The sequence below is a fragment of the Corvus cornix genome, chromosome 2 (assembly GCF_000738735.6).
Source record: "Corvus cornix cornix isolate S_Up_H32 chromosome 2, ASM73873v5, whole genome shotgun sequence".
Lineage (NCBI taxonomy): Eukaryota > Metazoa > Chordata > Aves > Passeriformes > Corvidae > Corvus > Corvus cornix.
In genome coordinates this window covers 111,759,552-111,774,451 of record NC_046333.1, presented here as the reverse complement: position 1 = coordinate 111,774,451, position 14,900 = coordinate 111,759,552, and the positions used below count along the sequence as shown (strand labels likewise).

The 14,900-nt window shown below is 43.4% G+C and overlaps 2 protein-coding genes and 2 non-coding genes across 5 annotated transcripts in view; 3 read left to right on the top strand and 1 right to left on the bottom strand.

The window, feature by feature from the left end:
* Window positions 1–447: 447 nt before the first annotated feature.
* On the top strand, window positions 448–520 carry TRNAA-AGC. The gene has a single exon. It is a non-coding gene; the product is annotated as a tRNA-Ala (tRNA).
* Window positions 521–912: 392 nt separating this feature from the next.
* Window positions 913–985, top strand: TRNAA-AGC. The gene has a single exon. It is a non-coding gene; the product is annotated as a tRNA-Ala (tRNA).
* Window positions 986–2,867: 1,882 nt separating this feature from the next.
* Window positions 2,868–13,587, bottom strand: MCM4 (minichromosome maintenance complex component 4). Its single transcript, XM_039549726.1, has 17 exons — window positions 13,493–13,587; window positions 13,262–13,362; window positions 12,979–13,137; window positions 12,070–12,233; window positions 11,886–11,984; window positions 11,645–11,740; window positions 11,467–11,562; window positions 10,914–11,052; window positions 10,231–10,451; window positions 9,587–9,707; window positions 7,904–8,163; window positions 6,610–6,975; window positions 6,304–6,431; window positions 4,808–5,015; window positions 4,053–4,281; window positions 3,800–3,933; window positions 2,868–3,439 (listed from the first exon to the last, which is right to left on the bottom strand). Exons 2-17 carry the CDS (start codon window positions 13,329–13,331, stop codon window positions 3,347–3,349), a joined length of 2,583 nt encoding a protein of 860 aa, XP_039405660.1. The 5' UTR covers window positions 13,332–13,362; window positions 13,493–13,587; the 3' UTR covers window positions 2,868–3,346.
* A 979-nt stretch (window positions 13,588–14,566) lies between these two features.
* The window catches only part of PRKDC (protein kinase, DNA-activated, catalytic subunit), an 82,800-nt gene continuing 82,466 nt past the window's right edge, over window positions 14,567–14,900 (top strand). For both annotated transcript variants that reach the window (XM_039548909.1, XM_039548908.1), the window contains exon 1: window positions 14,567–14,744. In XM_039548909.1, the coding sequence (XP_039404843.1) occupies window positions 14,603–14,744 (142 nt within the window). In that variant the 5' untranslated portion in view covers window positions 14,567–14,602. The remainder of the gene's footprint in view (window positions 14,745–14,900) is intronic.

The window sequence follows — 14,900 nt, the reverse complement described above, 5'->3', positions numbered from 1 at the left end:
CTTCAATGCATCTTCTTGTCAATATCAATGGAAACTCATATAATTTAATCAGTTTTGAGTTTTGCTGTCTAGATGGTCTCCTGAGGCAACATCAGGGCAAATGCGAGTTTTGTATTATCCTCAGTCTGCTCCACTGCATCGTCTGCGGTGTGATTTCCCTCGGTGTAGGAGAAGACCAAATCCAGCGTGCATCAGGTGCCGCTGGAAGGCTGCAGGGCACCAGTTTGTCGTGGACGTTAGCGTGAAGTACCTTATCACATTACTCTGCCTTACCACATCAGGTTTTTTTGTCATTTTGGGCAAAACCGTAGACAACTGAAGGTCAGGTGGTAGTTAAATGTTCTGAGGCTGCCGTGGGGTTACTCGCCACGGTAAAAGATGAAGGGTGCAGTTCGTATTTGTAGCAGTTAAAGTCTAGAGTTATAGGATGTTGCTTTATTAGTGTGGGGGGAATTAGCTCAAATGGTAGAGCGCTCGCTTAGCATGCGAGAGGTAGCGGGATCGATGCCCGCATTCTCCACTGCTGGTTTTGCTCCTGGGGGGAAGTAAAACTTGCATCCCTGTGAGTATTTCAGAAAGTATTTAAATACGGCCTGACGCGTGTAGTGAGAAAACGAAATGCCGTAATGGGCTTTATTTCGTGAACGGCGAGTAACAAACCGGGGTTCTTTTTTTTGGTACTGCATACACACAGCTGGAATCATGTCTGTTCCAGTTTGCCTTGTTTCTTGCTGCTTGATTTGGAAATGCTAAATTAAATACTACAACTTTTGCAATCGAAGCTGAACGTGGTTTTGTTTGTGAGCAGAGAGGCCAGAGCAAGAGGGGAAACTGCATTCTACGTGTGGAACTGCGGTTTTAAATGCTCGCAGGGGATCAGAATTCCACAATGCCCTTCCCTGGTCTTGCAGAGGGGAATTAGCTCAAATGGTAGAGCGCTCGCTTAGCATGCGAGAGGTAGCGGGATCGATGCCCGCATTCTCCAGACTTTTGCCAAACAGGAATTGAGCCACACTACCAAACAGAACGTTTAACTATTATGCGTAAACGTTAATTTTTTTTTTTAGTTGGAGTAAACCGGCTTTTTTTCCTTCCTCCTTTCCTTCCTCTGTCCTTACTACCTAAATCAGGCTTATATAACTGTATAGGTCAATCCTCTGTTGTAACAGTTGACTTCCTGGACAGTGTAAGTCAAATTTAGCAGAAAGAGAATGCTGCAGTATGACATTTTTCCATGTTAAATGAAAAACAGTGTAGTGGTTTAACCCCAGCCAGTCACCAAGCCCCACACAGCTGCTCACTCATTCCCCCACCAGTAGGAACAGGGAGACAATTGGAAGTGTAACAGCTAGAGAGCTCAGTGGTTGAGATAAAGGCAGTTTTATAGAGAAAGCAAGAGCCATGCACACAAGCAAAGCAAAACAAGGATTTAACTCACTGCTTCCCCCCTTCTTCCCCCCACTTTATATGCTGGGCATGATGTCATGTGGTCTGGAATATCCCGTTGGTCAGTTGGGGTCACCTGTCCCAGCTGTCTCCTCCCAACCTCCCATGCCAACATGGCAGCACAAGAAGCAGAAAAGGCCTTGGCTCTGTGTAAGCCCTGCTCAGCAATAACAAATACATCTCTGCATTACCAACCCTGTGTCCAGCACACATCCAAAACACAGCCCCACAACAGCCACTGTGAAGAAAGTTAACTCTACAGGATCCAAAATCAGCACACAATGGATGAATGATGGTTAGAGACCTGAATTCGTGTGTCTTGATCATGCCATGGAAGTAGTTTAGGGAATGCTTGTTCTTCCCCAGCTGTCCATTGTGATCCCTGCCCAGATATATAGGATCTTCTTTCACTAATGATCTTTATTAAGCTGTGGTATGAGCTGCATTGGTCAATTTAAGTTTACAGGTAAAAGCTGTAAACCTCCCAAGTCTGTGTCCTAGAAAGCACCCTGCAGCATCCATGTCTTTTAGCTATGGCCTGTGTGCAGGTTATAATTAAGCTCCTTAGACCTCTCCTACTTCCATTTTGCAGAGCTGCCTATGAGAGGCTAATGCCTACCACACTTCTGTTAGATCTTCAGAGATAACCTTGAGAATCTAACTGATTCACTGACTTCCCCCAACACCTTATTAATTTCTTCTGGTCCTTCTCCAGACATTATCCGTTTCATTATGTGTGCACTTTCCCCTGACCCTTCCAGGAGCTGCACAGCAAGTGCAGCTTTTTAGATCTCAGTGACCAGTGATGCTAATTTTGTTGTGTCTTGAACGTTAACTGAGCACCTCACAGCGTGCAACAAGGCCTTATTTCCTCACATTTTGTGTCTGTTCATGGGTAAGAAAATGTGTGTGGAACTAGAAAAATTTATTATTCCATTTCTTGGCGTGCCTCTGGCAGCCAAAAACTTAACCTTCTCCTTGACCTCTCAGGCATACCTGAAAATTCATAGCATCGCCAAATGTGACTACTTTCAGTATGATCAGTAGATAGCATTGTATTTTTCTATTAAAAAATCAGCAATACCAGACACTTGGGAATATGATTGTACACAAGCTACAAGACCTTGTTCTTTCAGGACTGATTATATGTTATTACAGCAAAAGTGGGTATCTTAATTTATCCAGTCATAATTAAAATAATTGAAGTAAAGAAATGTGGTTTGAAGTAGAATCTATCTACCTTTTTTACGTTGAGGATACTTCTGCAGTACACTCAGGTCAAACAAAACAAACAAAAAAACCAAAAAGCAAAGCTCCTTTCATGCTCTCACAAAGAACTTCCAAAAAATTGCAGAATTCTAGACTGAAAAGTGCTCAGCATAGGACATGCTGATTTGCACTTGAAATGAACACAGGAGTCCTTTTAAGACAAATAATTTTATTTCAGCTTACAGCAATGCTAATAGTAAAAACTGCAGTTACTAAAAAGTCACTGAGGATGAATTTTTATAATTCAATTGGAAATACAGGCAATACTGTTAGCATGCTCTAAAAAACCTCATAAAAACACAGAGGCCTTGACATATTAGTAATTACATTTAGCTAGAATGTAAATAGCATTATTGACGTGAGGATTTTTCAGGTATTTCATAATATCTTGTAATGACAGAAGTGCCACTTAATCATGACTACCCTTGTCATAGCAAATGATAGCCCAAGCTGTGAAAATCTTGCAGAGTGACAATATAGTAAGGCAAAGTGAAGCCATGACAGTTGGCTGGCAGGGACAGGCTATGCCTGTCATAGCCGATGATAGTCCCAAATCTCAAAGATCTTGCAGACTGACACTATCTTGAGTGAGGCGAAGGTCATGACAGCAGGCTCTCAAGCACAGGGTAACTCACAGCAGTCTCACAGTCTTTCCAGTCACAGTCAAGAAGTCCTCATCAGCCAAGGCACGAAGTGCTTCTTCAAACATTTCCTTCGTGACAGCCTTATAGAAAAGGAGCAAATCAAATAAAGATGGGGAAAATACTTCAAACATAGTAAAAATGCTATACTTTCTATCAATTTTCTAATATTTTTATTTGAAGTTTTCATTGCTTCTATTTGAAATTTGAAGCCTGGCCTAGAACCTTGGAGCTGAGTTTGCTAATTCCAGAAGCCCTAATAAACTAAGATACAGCAGATTCAAGTGATTTGTCTGTAACAGAACTGGCTTTCTAGTCATGCCAACAGAAATTGTTCATGTTTCCATTTCCCTCCATAATGCAATTTGTGGACAAGATTGTTCATTTGGAAAAAAATGCTTTTAAAAATTAATGGAAATGTAAAAGCAAAGCAGGAAACTTACTGTATCAGACTGTGCTCGGAGATCATCCAAAAGCTGTTGGTACTTCAAAGATGGTGCTTTACCCTTTGATTGGATGAGCTTCCGTAAGGCTTGGGCCAATTCCTCTTTCCGCTTACGAGCTGTTGCGCTCATCCCTTATAAAAGCAAAGAAAATACCTTTTAGCAATCAGCTAAGGAGGACAAGGTTAAGTTACATTTTAAAAATTACAAAATCCCAACAGCGGCCCTGCTTTAGCACTACGGAAGCACAAACCTGTCGTGAGAATGGAAATGTCCACAATTCCAGTCCTTGGATCAGTAGCAGATTGTTTCAGTGCTTCCCGATGGAGGCGTTTTGCTTCCTCCACATCAATTGTTTCAACCTTCTCCGAGAAGCGCACCTTGGCGTGCGCCTCCGCCAGCCGGATCAGAGACTCCAGCTGCCGGGGATACGCAGAAACCATTCCCCTGCCACTGCCAATCTTCCTCATGTCCACGTACGCCTGAAAGGGAGGCAGTCGTTACATATCTCACTGCAAATTAATTCTTTTTCCTGCATCCCCCACCTCTTATTTCAGAATACAAGCAATTCTGGCAAGGCATCCCAAATACTGCATTTCTGCTCACACACCTTCACAGTTCTTCTGCAGTGATGAATAACCACATCACGTAACTTTTTTCCATTATAAAGCAATTAAACTATGGTAATGAATCACGTTTGAATCACTTTAAAATTCTGGATTAGTCTTATATAGCAGTACTTGTGTCTATGATGACACATTTATTTTGCTTCAATACAATTTATTGTGTTTTATGGGATGGAACCAAACCAACCTATCTGAAAGCTAAACATTAGAACGCAGAATGATTTCTCATTTGATCCCTCTTTCCTTTAGAGACCTTCTTTTTTTTTTTTCAAGGATCTTACAGAAAGTTGTTATGTAGGTAAAGAGGGTACACACAAGGGAATTTCACCACTTCTGACAAGTCAGGGAAGACTCTGAATATTCTTAGCAGCAATTCCTTTACCTCAATAAGGGCTTGGCTTGCTTCTTCACCTAATCTGGGATTTACATAACTACGAGCATATGCAATGTAATCCCTCAATACTGCCATATCCATGTATTCCTCCTCCATCTTCTCTTCACTTTGGTAGTACAGCGAAACCAAATGGCGAGCAAGGCGTCTGTCATAAGCTTCATCGCGTGGATCCAACATCAAAAAGATCAAGTCAAATCTGAATGGGATATGATCCAGTATTAGTGTGCTTTCTTGTCATTTAGGTACTTGGTTTAGGAGGGTTTGATTTAACAAGTACAGGTAGGAGTTACTAGACTGTTAATTCCTACTCTAAGTAGAAATTGCTTTCTTACACCAGAAATTTTTCTGGAATTCTCAAGGTACAGAACAGCATAATGGATTTGCTTACACCCTAAGGACTTGAAATTTTGAAAGCAAGGTACATTCTGCAAAATTCAGATTCCCTGTTCAAGGCTGACATCTTTTGTTTCCTTAAAAAATCCACATCCTCCCCCCCACCCCCCCAAAAAAAGCTGCACCTGCCACAAACAAAAAATCCCACACACATAACAAATGCACAGAACAAACTTGCTGGTAAAGATATTTCCATGAAAGGTAACAGCAAAAAAACGTAACTAAATAAATTATAAGTAAGTCAAAAAGCACTTGCAGTTTAATCCTGAAGAAAATGGTTTATAATTTTACAAACAATATATTCAACTAGTCGCAACTATAAGCAGACATGGATAATCCATTTTTAGCCAGCCATTTATTTTTGTAAGCTTAAATCCGATAAATGGCAGAATTGAGATCCACTAGTTTCATCCAGTACACCTGTACTAAGGTAGCATTTGTCATTAAGTGATTAAATTAAGGAGCTCTTAATTGAAATTTAAGCCATAAGTGTTCTCAGGATATCCAGTATACCATTAGTGTACTTCAAATTTAGTGTGGGAATTCTTAACAAGATGCAACTCCAGCATGTAGTTTAATTTTCTGTCAGCAAGCACTAAATGTAGCTCTAACAGCTACTGCCCAAATGATTGACTAGCACTGCTACCTCCTCAGCTGAATTTTGCAGAGCAACATGAAGCAGGCACAGATCTTAGGATTCCACCACCTCTGCTGCAAAGTTCCCTGCTCATCAGTGTTTCACTTTAAAAGCTTTATGGAGCTAAGAAAAGCATCCTGAATTTTTGCTAAAGTTATCAATACGCTAAGTTTCAGAACAGGTCTTTTCAAGGAGATGATTATGAAACAACAACATAGAAGTAAATAAAAGAGATCCTACAGATCTTATCACACCTGCTGTTCAAGGTCTACATATAAGTATTAAAGGACACTTCTGTGCTCACACAGAAATTGTAAGAACAGCATTTGAAGTATGTGCTATAAAAGTTTTCCACTAGGTTGTGAACAACACAGTTGTTCTATTCTATGTAATCATCTTCAGAAGAGGAAGTGTAACATCTCCTAAAAATGACACATGGAGTGCAGTTCAGTACCTTGACAGCAGTGTATGAGGAAGCTGAATGTTTTCAATAGTAGTCTTTTTTGGATTCCACTGTGATTCTATAGGATTAGCTGCTGCTAGGATAGATGTACGAGCGTTCAATTGGCAAATAATTCCAGCCTGTCAAAAGGAAAGAACATTTCTGAAACCAGCTGAAGCTATGTGCCACCAAAACCTCCCTCCAATTTCCTGAGATCATCAATGTAATTAGATGGGTTCAGTGGTCAAAAACTGCATTGCGAAAGCCTCTGAGTAAAGCAAGAACAAAAGCCTCTAGGAATACTTCGGTTTCATTTACCTTTGCAATGGAGAGTGTCTGTTGTTCCATTACTTCATGTAGAACTGACCTTGTGCTTTCATTCATTTTATCAAACTCATCAATGCAGCAAATGCCATTGTCACTAAGGACTAGAGCACCTGTCTGAAGAACCAGCTGCCGCGTTTCTGGATCCTTCATCACATATGCAGTAAGACCAACTGCACTTGAGCCTTTGCCAGAAGTATACTGGCCTCGAGGAACCAGGTTATACACATACTGGAGCAGCTGGGATTTGCTAGTACCAGGATCACCACAGAGAAGAATGTTGATCTCTGCACGAAAATTCCCTCTTCCTGTGTGAGTAAAATCCTTTCTTGATCCCCCAAAAAGCTGAAGCAGAATGCCCTATAAAAATGAAAACATCACTTCTTGTATAGATGTAACAGAGCAAATCCAACTGTTCAACTGAAACATCTGAAAAACAAACACTGCTAAAATTAATACAGCTCAATGCATCTGGGTTTCAAGCATTAAAGACAGAAATTCTGTATGTTGTTGTAAGCAGATTTTGGTTGGAACCTGAAGAACCCCCTTTGATGACGGGTCCTTAGTTTTCCTCAACCCCACCCCCTAGATTTGGTGTGCCTTATTAGCGTGTTGAGAAGGTAACAACAAATGGAATAGTCATTACTGTGTTCCCATTTCATAAGTAAAGCACTGTATGGTTTTGAATTATACTTTCAGAAACCTGTGAACTATAATAATGTATATATCTATTAAAAAACCCTCAAAGGAATATACTTGGAAGATGAGTGTTTGATGTCTAACAGTATCTTGAGACCTGCTACTGATTGGAGTTGTCACAATGTTCTAGTTAGTACCTCAGTTGACACTTTATTGGAATAGTCCCTTCTTGGATACATTTAAGTAAATGTTTTGTTACTCCATAACTCAGAGTCAACCAAATGTCATTTTAAAGCTACTCTTCTCTTGTGGATGCCTCTTTTCAGCAAGCACTTACTATGTTACAGCTATTTATTTTCCTTTGATAATCAGTAATCTGAACTTCTATGAAATGTCCAAGATGCATCCTGCAATTAAGTTGTCCCATTTCTGCTGCCTTCCTACTTTTTCAGTTATCTTCCCTCTAAATTAACACTCCTTAGTAGCTTGATAAGAATTATGCTACACTTAGCACCAACTCCACCCTGAAGACCATGACATTTTAAGACTGCTCAAGATACAGCTTTTTGAATTTTTAAGCTTCAAGATACTTTAACAACGAACACACATATAAATACGTGTCTTACAAGAGAAATACAAAACTTGTCACCTTTTTGATATCTTCATGCTCATAGATACTTGGAGCCAAGGCTAAAGCAAGTCTCTCATATATGTCTGCTTTCTTAGAAAGCTCTTTGAGCATTTCCACACGTTCCTCTGTAAACCTCTTTTGCTCTGTTTCCTCATCAACACCGTGCAGGCGTTTGGAGTCTGTCTTGCGATAGTGTATGACATCAATGTGGGTCTTATACACGGATTTTACACTGCTGACCCGTGGATTAACTCGAATGGGGACTGCCCTGTAGATACCTAAATACAAATTTCAACCACAGTGTTAGGTATGGAGAAACATGGTCATTCCCCAACACTAAAAATTTTACATGTTCCCTGGAAGAGTAGAGCTTTTCTAAACAGGCTAAATATTTTGTCATCTTATTTCTCACTGTGTCACTTATTTCTCATGTAGAAGCCATATTTAAAGTCATCTAGATCCTATTTTTGCAGATACACATATGTGTTTTACATTCCTACCAAACGTGTTCTCAACAATGAAAGCATTTTTGAAAAAAACGTAAGGCTTGGTGCTTTTGAAATTCCCGCTCCAGTCAGCTTTTCCCCCTCTTTTTAAGTGCCAAATTTAGTAACAGCTTTCAAATGCATTTCAAACAGCTTGGGTTTTTTACAGTGGTTGTTTTAAAGCAAAGTGGTTTTTAAAATGTTGCTGCAGTATCACAAGACTTACTCTACATTACCACTCTCCTGACTGCAGACACTATTTAAGATACTGCCTTCTTCTTCAGCTACAGTTTCAGAATGAAGGAATCCAGGTCAGACAGCCTGAAGATTGTCTAGTCTAATCATGGGCTCAAACTGGAGTCAGCTGGAGTCCACTGCTTGCTAAAGACTGCATTCAATCAGGTTTTGAGTATCTCTAAGGACAAAGACTCCACACAGCCTCACTAGGCAACCTGTGACAGGGCTCAACCACATAAACAGTAAAAAAAGTTCCTATTTTTACCTGGAACTGCCTATTTCATTTTGTGCCCTCTGTGTGCCACTGGGCATCACTAAGAAGAGTCTGGCTTTGTCTTCTTCACACTACTGCCCCTCCAACCACACCAAATCAGGTGTTTCTAAACATGCTGCTAGGATTTCCCCAAGCCTTCTCTTCTCCAGGCTGAGCACTCCCAGCTTTCTCAGCCTTTCCACGTACGACCAAGGCTTCTGTTATCATCACAGACCTTTGCTGAATGCACTCCTGTATGTTCATGTCTCCCTTGCACTGGGGAGACCCCAAAACTGGACCCAGTGCTCCCTCAACCTGCTGGCAACACTCCTAATACAGCCCAGGAGAACGCTGGCACCACAGTCAGGGTCTATCAAGCACTGCTTCCTTCCAGTTCTGTTTTTGTCTGCAAGTCTGCTGAGGGTGTACAACACTGCCCCAGTCACAAAAGGTTTCCAGGATTATTGGCTCTATCACCTTTCCCAGGGGTCAAGATGAAGTTGACTAGCCTACAGTTCCCCAAGTCTCCTCCTCACTCTAGGGAGTGACACTGGCTTTTTTTCTAGTATTTTAGCCAGTCACCATGACTTTTCAAAGATAGCTGAGTGGCCTTGCAAAGAAAGTGTCAAGCTCCCTCAGCACTAGCAAGTGCATCCCATAAGGTCCCTTTAGACACAGTTAAGATCAATGAAAAAGAAGAATGGAAATATTCAACCCAAATTTTACCTGTGACATTAACTCTGTCACCTGGCTGAACTTTATCAACAAGGTCATTGTGAGCAAAGAGCGCAACCGTATGCGGGGTCTGCCCAGCTGGCATATCTTCAGGAGACTCCTGCAGTTTGATCTAGCAAAAACACCAATTAAGTTTCAGTTGCAAAAAATCAAAGCTTTTCCACAGAGCATATAACAGGATTTTCTATTAACACAGTCTTCAGCATCATTTTCAATCAGGAACATTGCTCAGAAACAAAATACCCCCACCCAAACAGCAAAAATGATTACTGATTAAAAGAGAGAATGAAAATGAGTATTCTGCTGATTGCTACTGGCATGGCTAAAATGCTGCTACGAACAAGGCACACCTAGTCTAGACAGAAGTGGATATACTGTAGATAAAAGGGCTTCCATACAGAAACATTAGAGGTGTACATACTTCATTTCATCCTACTAATGCGTTTCTTCTCCAAAGCAGACTGTTTCCACTAAGTTGTTTAACCCATTTCCACATTCCAAAACACTTTTTCTTTTCAAAGCTTTCAATCTCAAGACATGTAATTAATCCCATTGATGATTTAGGAGGGTGGGGGAGCAAAACCTAGCAACTGTTTCATTTTACCCACTATTAGCTACTACCTAAGCCAACATACCATCTGTTTGTCAGAGAACATGGATCTGTTGTGAATCAGCGCCATACTGTGCGTTGTGTTACAGTTCTTGCACACTGATGGTTCTGCAATCCTGCCACGGTCAATTTCCACTCTGGTGGTGAAAGCGCAAACCTGGCATCTAAAGAATGCTTCCTGCATCTCAGGAATTAACTGGGAGCTTCTGATAACCATGCCACTGATGGTGATGAGTTGATCAATGTCTACAAAAATATAGAGATTCATGTCATGACCTCATACTCTGATAATTTAAATAACCTTCAAAATTTCACATTACAATAGTTTTTAGGCAGGAGGCAGACAGTCAGGTTACTATTATTTTGTTTGAGTAAAAAGAATCATAAATGCATAGTACAAATATTCTAATTTACAGGATGTATGTATGCAAAATATGCATGCAAAATTATGTATGCAAAATAAAGAATCCTTTGCACCTCCAGTACCAAGAACATGAATAGTTGATGATAGGAGAGATTTCCTTTATGGATAGATTATTCTGCATTTGGGCTCTAAAGCATTTGCTTTTGAAACACACATATGAATGGAAGACATTGGTGTGGATGGACTACAGTTTTATATAGTCCTAACGTAATTTTATGTTAGTATTCACCACTTTTATGAAAATCTTTAAGATTCTTTTCTAACATGGTAAGAAAAAAGTTTACCTTCAGGGTTTAGATTTCTCATATTCCTGGTCTTCAGTGCATTATATGGCCTTACTTGAATTTGATGCTCTAGTATTGAATCAGGGTAACGATCAAAAAAGATCTCATTGGCAGCCATGTCAAATGTTGGGATAACTTCCTGTATAAAAACAGCTTACAAGTTAAATCACAGAATGAAGCAATTGTGCATAAAGCATTTTATGTGCTGCTGATCAGCCAGCAATGACTATAAGTTACGCCATCTGAGCATTTTCCTATGTAACAGAAAACCTCTGTTCAGATCAGATTTATTCATTCACTTGAGTATTGCAAAGGGTGGGAGGGAAGTACAAGACTGGACATTGCAGTTCACCAGCTAACTTCGCATGCACGAGGTACACACTGTGTCTATGATCATCTGCTATGAAACAAGACATTTTATATTCAGTAAAATAAAGTAGCCACTGAGATTGCACCGAACACACACAGTATGCACTGCATTTAAACAAACATTTTAAAACCCAGAAATATTGAAGAGCCACCTGAAAGCCAGAGAACAAGTACACTACTTCACCTGAGGATAGCAGATCAATTGCCTGTAGAGATTTTCATCAAATGATCTCAGATGGTCACAATTTACGTTCAGGAATGGTTCCCCAACCATATTAATCTGCAAGAGAGTTAGGAAATCTTTAGCTCAATGGCATGCAAGACTGAAAAAAGAAAAGTTGAATTCACTGCATTCCAAGTACCTCTTGAAGTCGTTGCATATAGCGTGGCTCATTAAGATCCAGGCCAATGTCTTCATCCTCTTTATCCAGTGGATCGATAAAGCGCTGGAGAAATCGCTGAACGATAGCGGTAAAAGAGATACAGACAAGAAAAATGAGCAGAATTTAGCAATACAAACACCTACTTTGTATCATATTCAACTAATATTTGTTTAAATCAAACTAGCTTTTCATTAAAAAAAAAGGAAGAAACGAAACCCACCTGGAATTTTTCTTTGCACGAGGCCACATTAACATCTGTTCCCCAAATAACAAGCTTTTGTCCAAGAGATTGCTCGGTTGCTACTATATCCTCAGCCAGCTGCATGGAAACAAGTTAAGCATACATAAATATATATATGTTTAAAAAGCAGCTGTCAGATACAAGAGATGAGACATCCACCTACCCCATCCGAGTGTAAATCCACTTGTCTGGCTTTACGGACAGACCCAAGATCTGGCCTCTGCCTGACCGGAGTTCCTCGTACACCACTTCGTGGGGTACCCTCTACCCTGGAGCTGGGTGTGCCATAAGTCAGAGGTGAACTGATGTCGAAGTCAAGAGGAATAGCTACAAAAAGAAGTGTTTTGTAATGATTATCAGCATTTTTTACTTCTAGAGCAGACTAAAATTCAGGCTCTGCATTTGTCTCATTGTTCTTTTAACTCTACTGTCATAGAATGAGTAGTATCAATGAAGTCCAGTGCTTTGTCAAAACACACAATAAAGATGTTACCAATCTACCTAGAACTTTTCTTTGTATTAACAGCTCTTCTCAAAGATCTTAAGTTCTAATAAAGCTTCCCTAGAAAACTTTACAGTAGTACCACATTTTAAAACTACATTGGAGTTCAAGCATAAAAATATGCAGAATTTTAGATTAAACACTTTTTTTTTAGTATTTTGGGGGCTGTAAAGCAAGTGACACAATTAACAGCTACTGGAATTAAAAACAATCTTATCTATAAAAAGAAAGGCTTTCTATAGTAAACTACCTAATTCTTTCTGCATTAGTAGTTTCATTATTTTATTCTTTCTAGAAGAAAACTTTAAAACAAAGTATAATCTCCGATACCCATTCCCATGCTAACTGGAAGCTACGATAGAGGTCTGCACCCCAGACACTGACTGCCCTCCTGTAGTATTCACTACACTAAATTCAAATGAGAAACATGAGAAAACACTCATTTTTTCCTCGAGTGTTTTTCAGCCGGATCCGTTCCCGACGCTGGCTCGCCCCACGGCGGTGCAGGCGGCCCTCCGGGCTGCATCCCCGGGGCCCGCACAGCCACGGAGCGCCCCAGCTCCAGCGTACCGGAGTGGCGGAACTGCGGCGGGCTGGAGAACAGCGCATCGGCGGCGCCGGGGCTCTGCACGTCCGCGGGCGGGGACGTGGGCATGGGTTGCAGGTCCCCGGTGGAGGTGGAGTCGTCTGTCCGACGCTTCTGGGAAGGAGGAGAGCGAGCATCTTGTGCTGCAAGACACAAGCAGACACGGAGGCGGCATTACAATAGCCAGGCCGCCGCACCAGGCGGACCGAGGAGGGGGCTGGGACAACACCCCCGGGGCGGGCGGCCCCTTTCCCCCGCAGCACTTACGAGTCGGTGGGTTGCTGCCCCGGCCGCGTTTGCCCCGGCGGCGGCTGGGAGTGGAGGCTGGCGACGACATGGCGCTGCTGCGGCTCCCGCGGCGGTCCTACCTGAGGGTAGGGGGTCGGCGAGAAGAATGAGCGCGACGGGCGCTCCGCCACCGGCCGAGCCCCGACCGGCGGGGTTGCCTCCCTGTCCTCCCCTCGCCAGCCGCGACCCCCGCCCGGTGCCCCCACCCACCTGCACTGCCCCACAGACGCCGCCACACTCCGCGCCAAAGCCAGCGGCGTCCGCGCGCTCTCCCGGGCTTTCTGGCCAATGGCGAGGCGCGATCGTAACGGGAGCGCCCAACGAAGGCAGAAAGGGGGGATGCGGAACCGAGAAGGAAAGGAGGAAGGAGATGAATCCTCTAGACCCCCGAAGTGAGAGTTTCGCCCCACTCGACCTGCTGCAATAGAGAAAGGATTATAATTCAGGTTACTACCTGTGGTACAGGGCAGAGGCTGCCCTCAGTAATGGCACATCGCTTCGCCCCCCGCAAGCTAGAGTGGAGCTGCCCTCACCGTACCGAATTTCGCGGCAAAACTAGAGTTGCAGGGAGGCGGGGGGAGGTCGGAGCAGCCCATTCTCTGGGGGGGGAGGAGGGAACACTACTACTCTATCCGGCATTACTGTCCCGTTCGGGGCTCCTCGGTACAACTGGAGCTCCTGGAGCGGGTCCAGCGAAGGGCAATAAAGATGATTAAGGGACTGGAGCATCTCTGTGATAAGGAAAGGCTGAGGGAGCTGTGCCTGTACAGTCTCGAGAAGAGACGACTGAAAGGGGACCTCATCAATGTCTGAGTATCTGTAGTGAAGGTGCCAAGTGGATGGAGCCAGGCTCTTGTCGATGGTTCCAAACAAGAGGACAAGAGGCAACAGGCAGAAACTGGTGCACAGGAAGCTCCATCTGAATGTGAGGAAGAGCTTTTTTACTGTGCAGGTGACCGAGCACTGGAACAGTTTGCGCAGAGAGGGTGTGGAATCCCCCTTACTGGAAATACTGAAGCACTGTCTGGGTGCAATCCTGTGCCTGCTTGAGCACTTGACGCACTGGGGTCCCTTCCTGCCTGACCCATTCTGTCATTCTGTGTGTGCATGTCCTGAGCCCATCCTGCGACAAGAGACATAAAAACGCTCGAAACGCTCTTCCCTGCTGCCGGCCCTTATTCCGCTGGGAATGGTGTGGCGGAGCGCTTCTCCGGCCCGAGCTCAGCAGTGCGCATCCCCCGCGGCTGGCGTTGGATGCGGCGGGAGGCGGGCCCTTCCCGCCCGCTTCCTTGCCCTGGTTGCCTGCGGGGCCGGGGCAGCATGGCTGGGGTGCAGCAGTGCCTGCTCCAGCTGCACCGCTGCCTGCAGCCCGGCGATGCCGCCGGCAGCGCCCTGCACGGATACAGCCTGCTCCGCAGCCTGGCCGAGACCTGCGTGGCCAGCATGGCCAGCAGCGAGCAGGGTGCGCCCGCGGGCCCGGGCCCGGCGGGGGGATCTGAGCGGGCCTGGGGAGGGCTCGGCGGCGGCACACACGCACCGGAGCGGGGCGGCTCCCTCCGTGCTGCGCTCCATGCTTTGTGTCACTGGTGTGGCATAAAGGTGGATTCCGAGGGAGGGG

Coding starts and splice junctions, on each gene's coding strand:
- MCM4 (XM_039549726.1), bottom strand. CDS start 13,331: ATGTCGTCGCCAGCCTCCACTCCCAGCCGCCGCCGGGGCAAACGCGGC. Junction 4,282..4,807: donor CAAGCCAAGCCCTTATTGAG/GTAAAGGAATTG, acceptor CCTCCCTTTCAG/GCGTACGTGGACATGAGGAA. Junction 3,934..4,052: donor CATTTCCATTCTCACGACAG/GTTTGTGCTTCC, acceptor TGCTTTTATAAG/GGATGAGCGCAACAGCTCGT.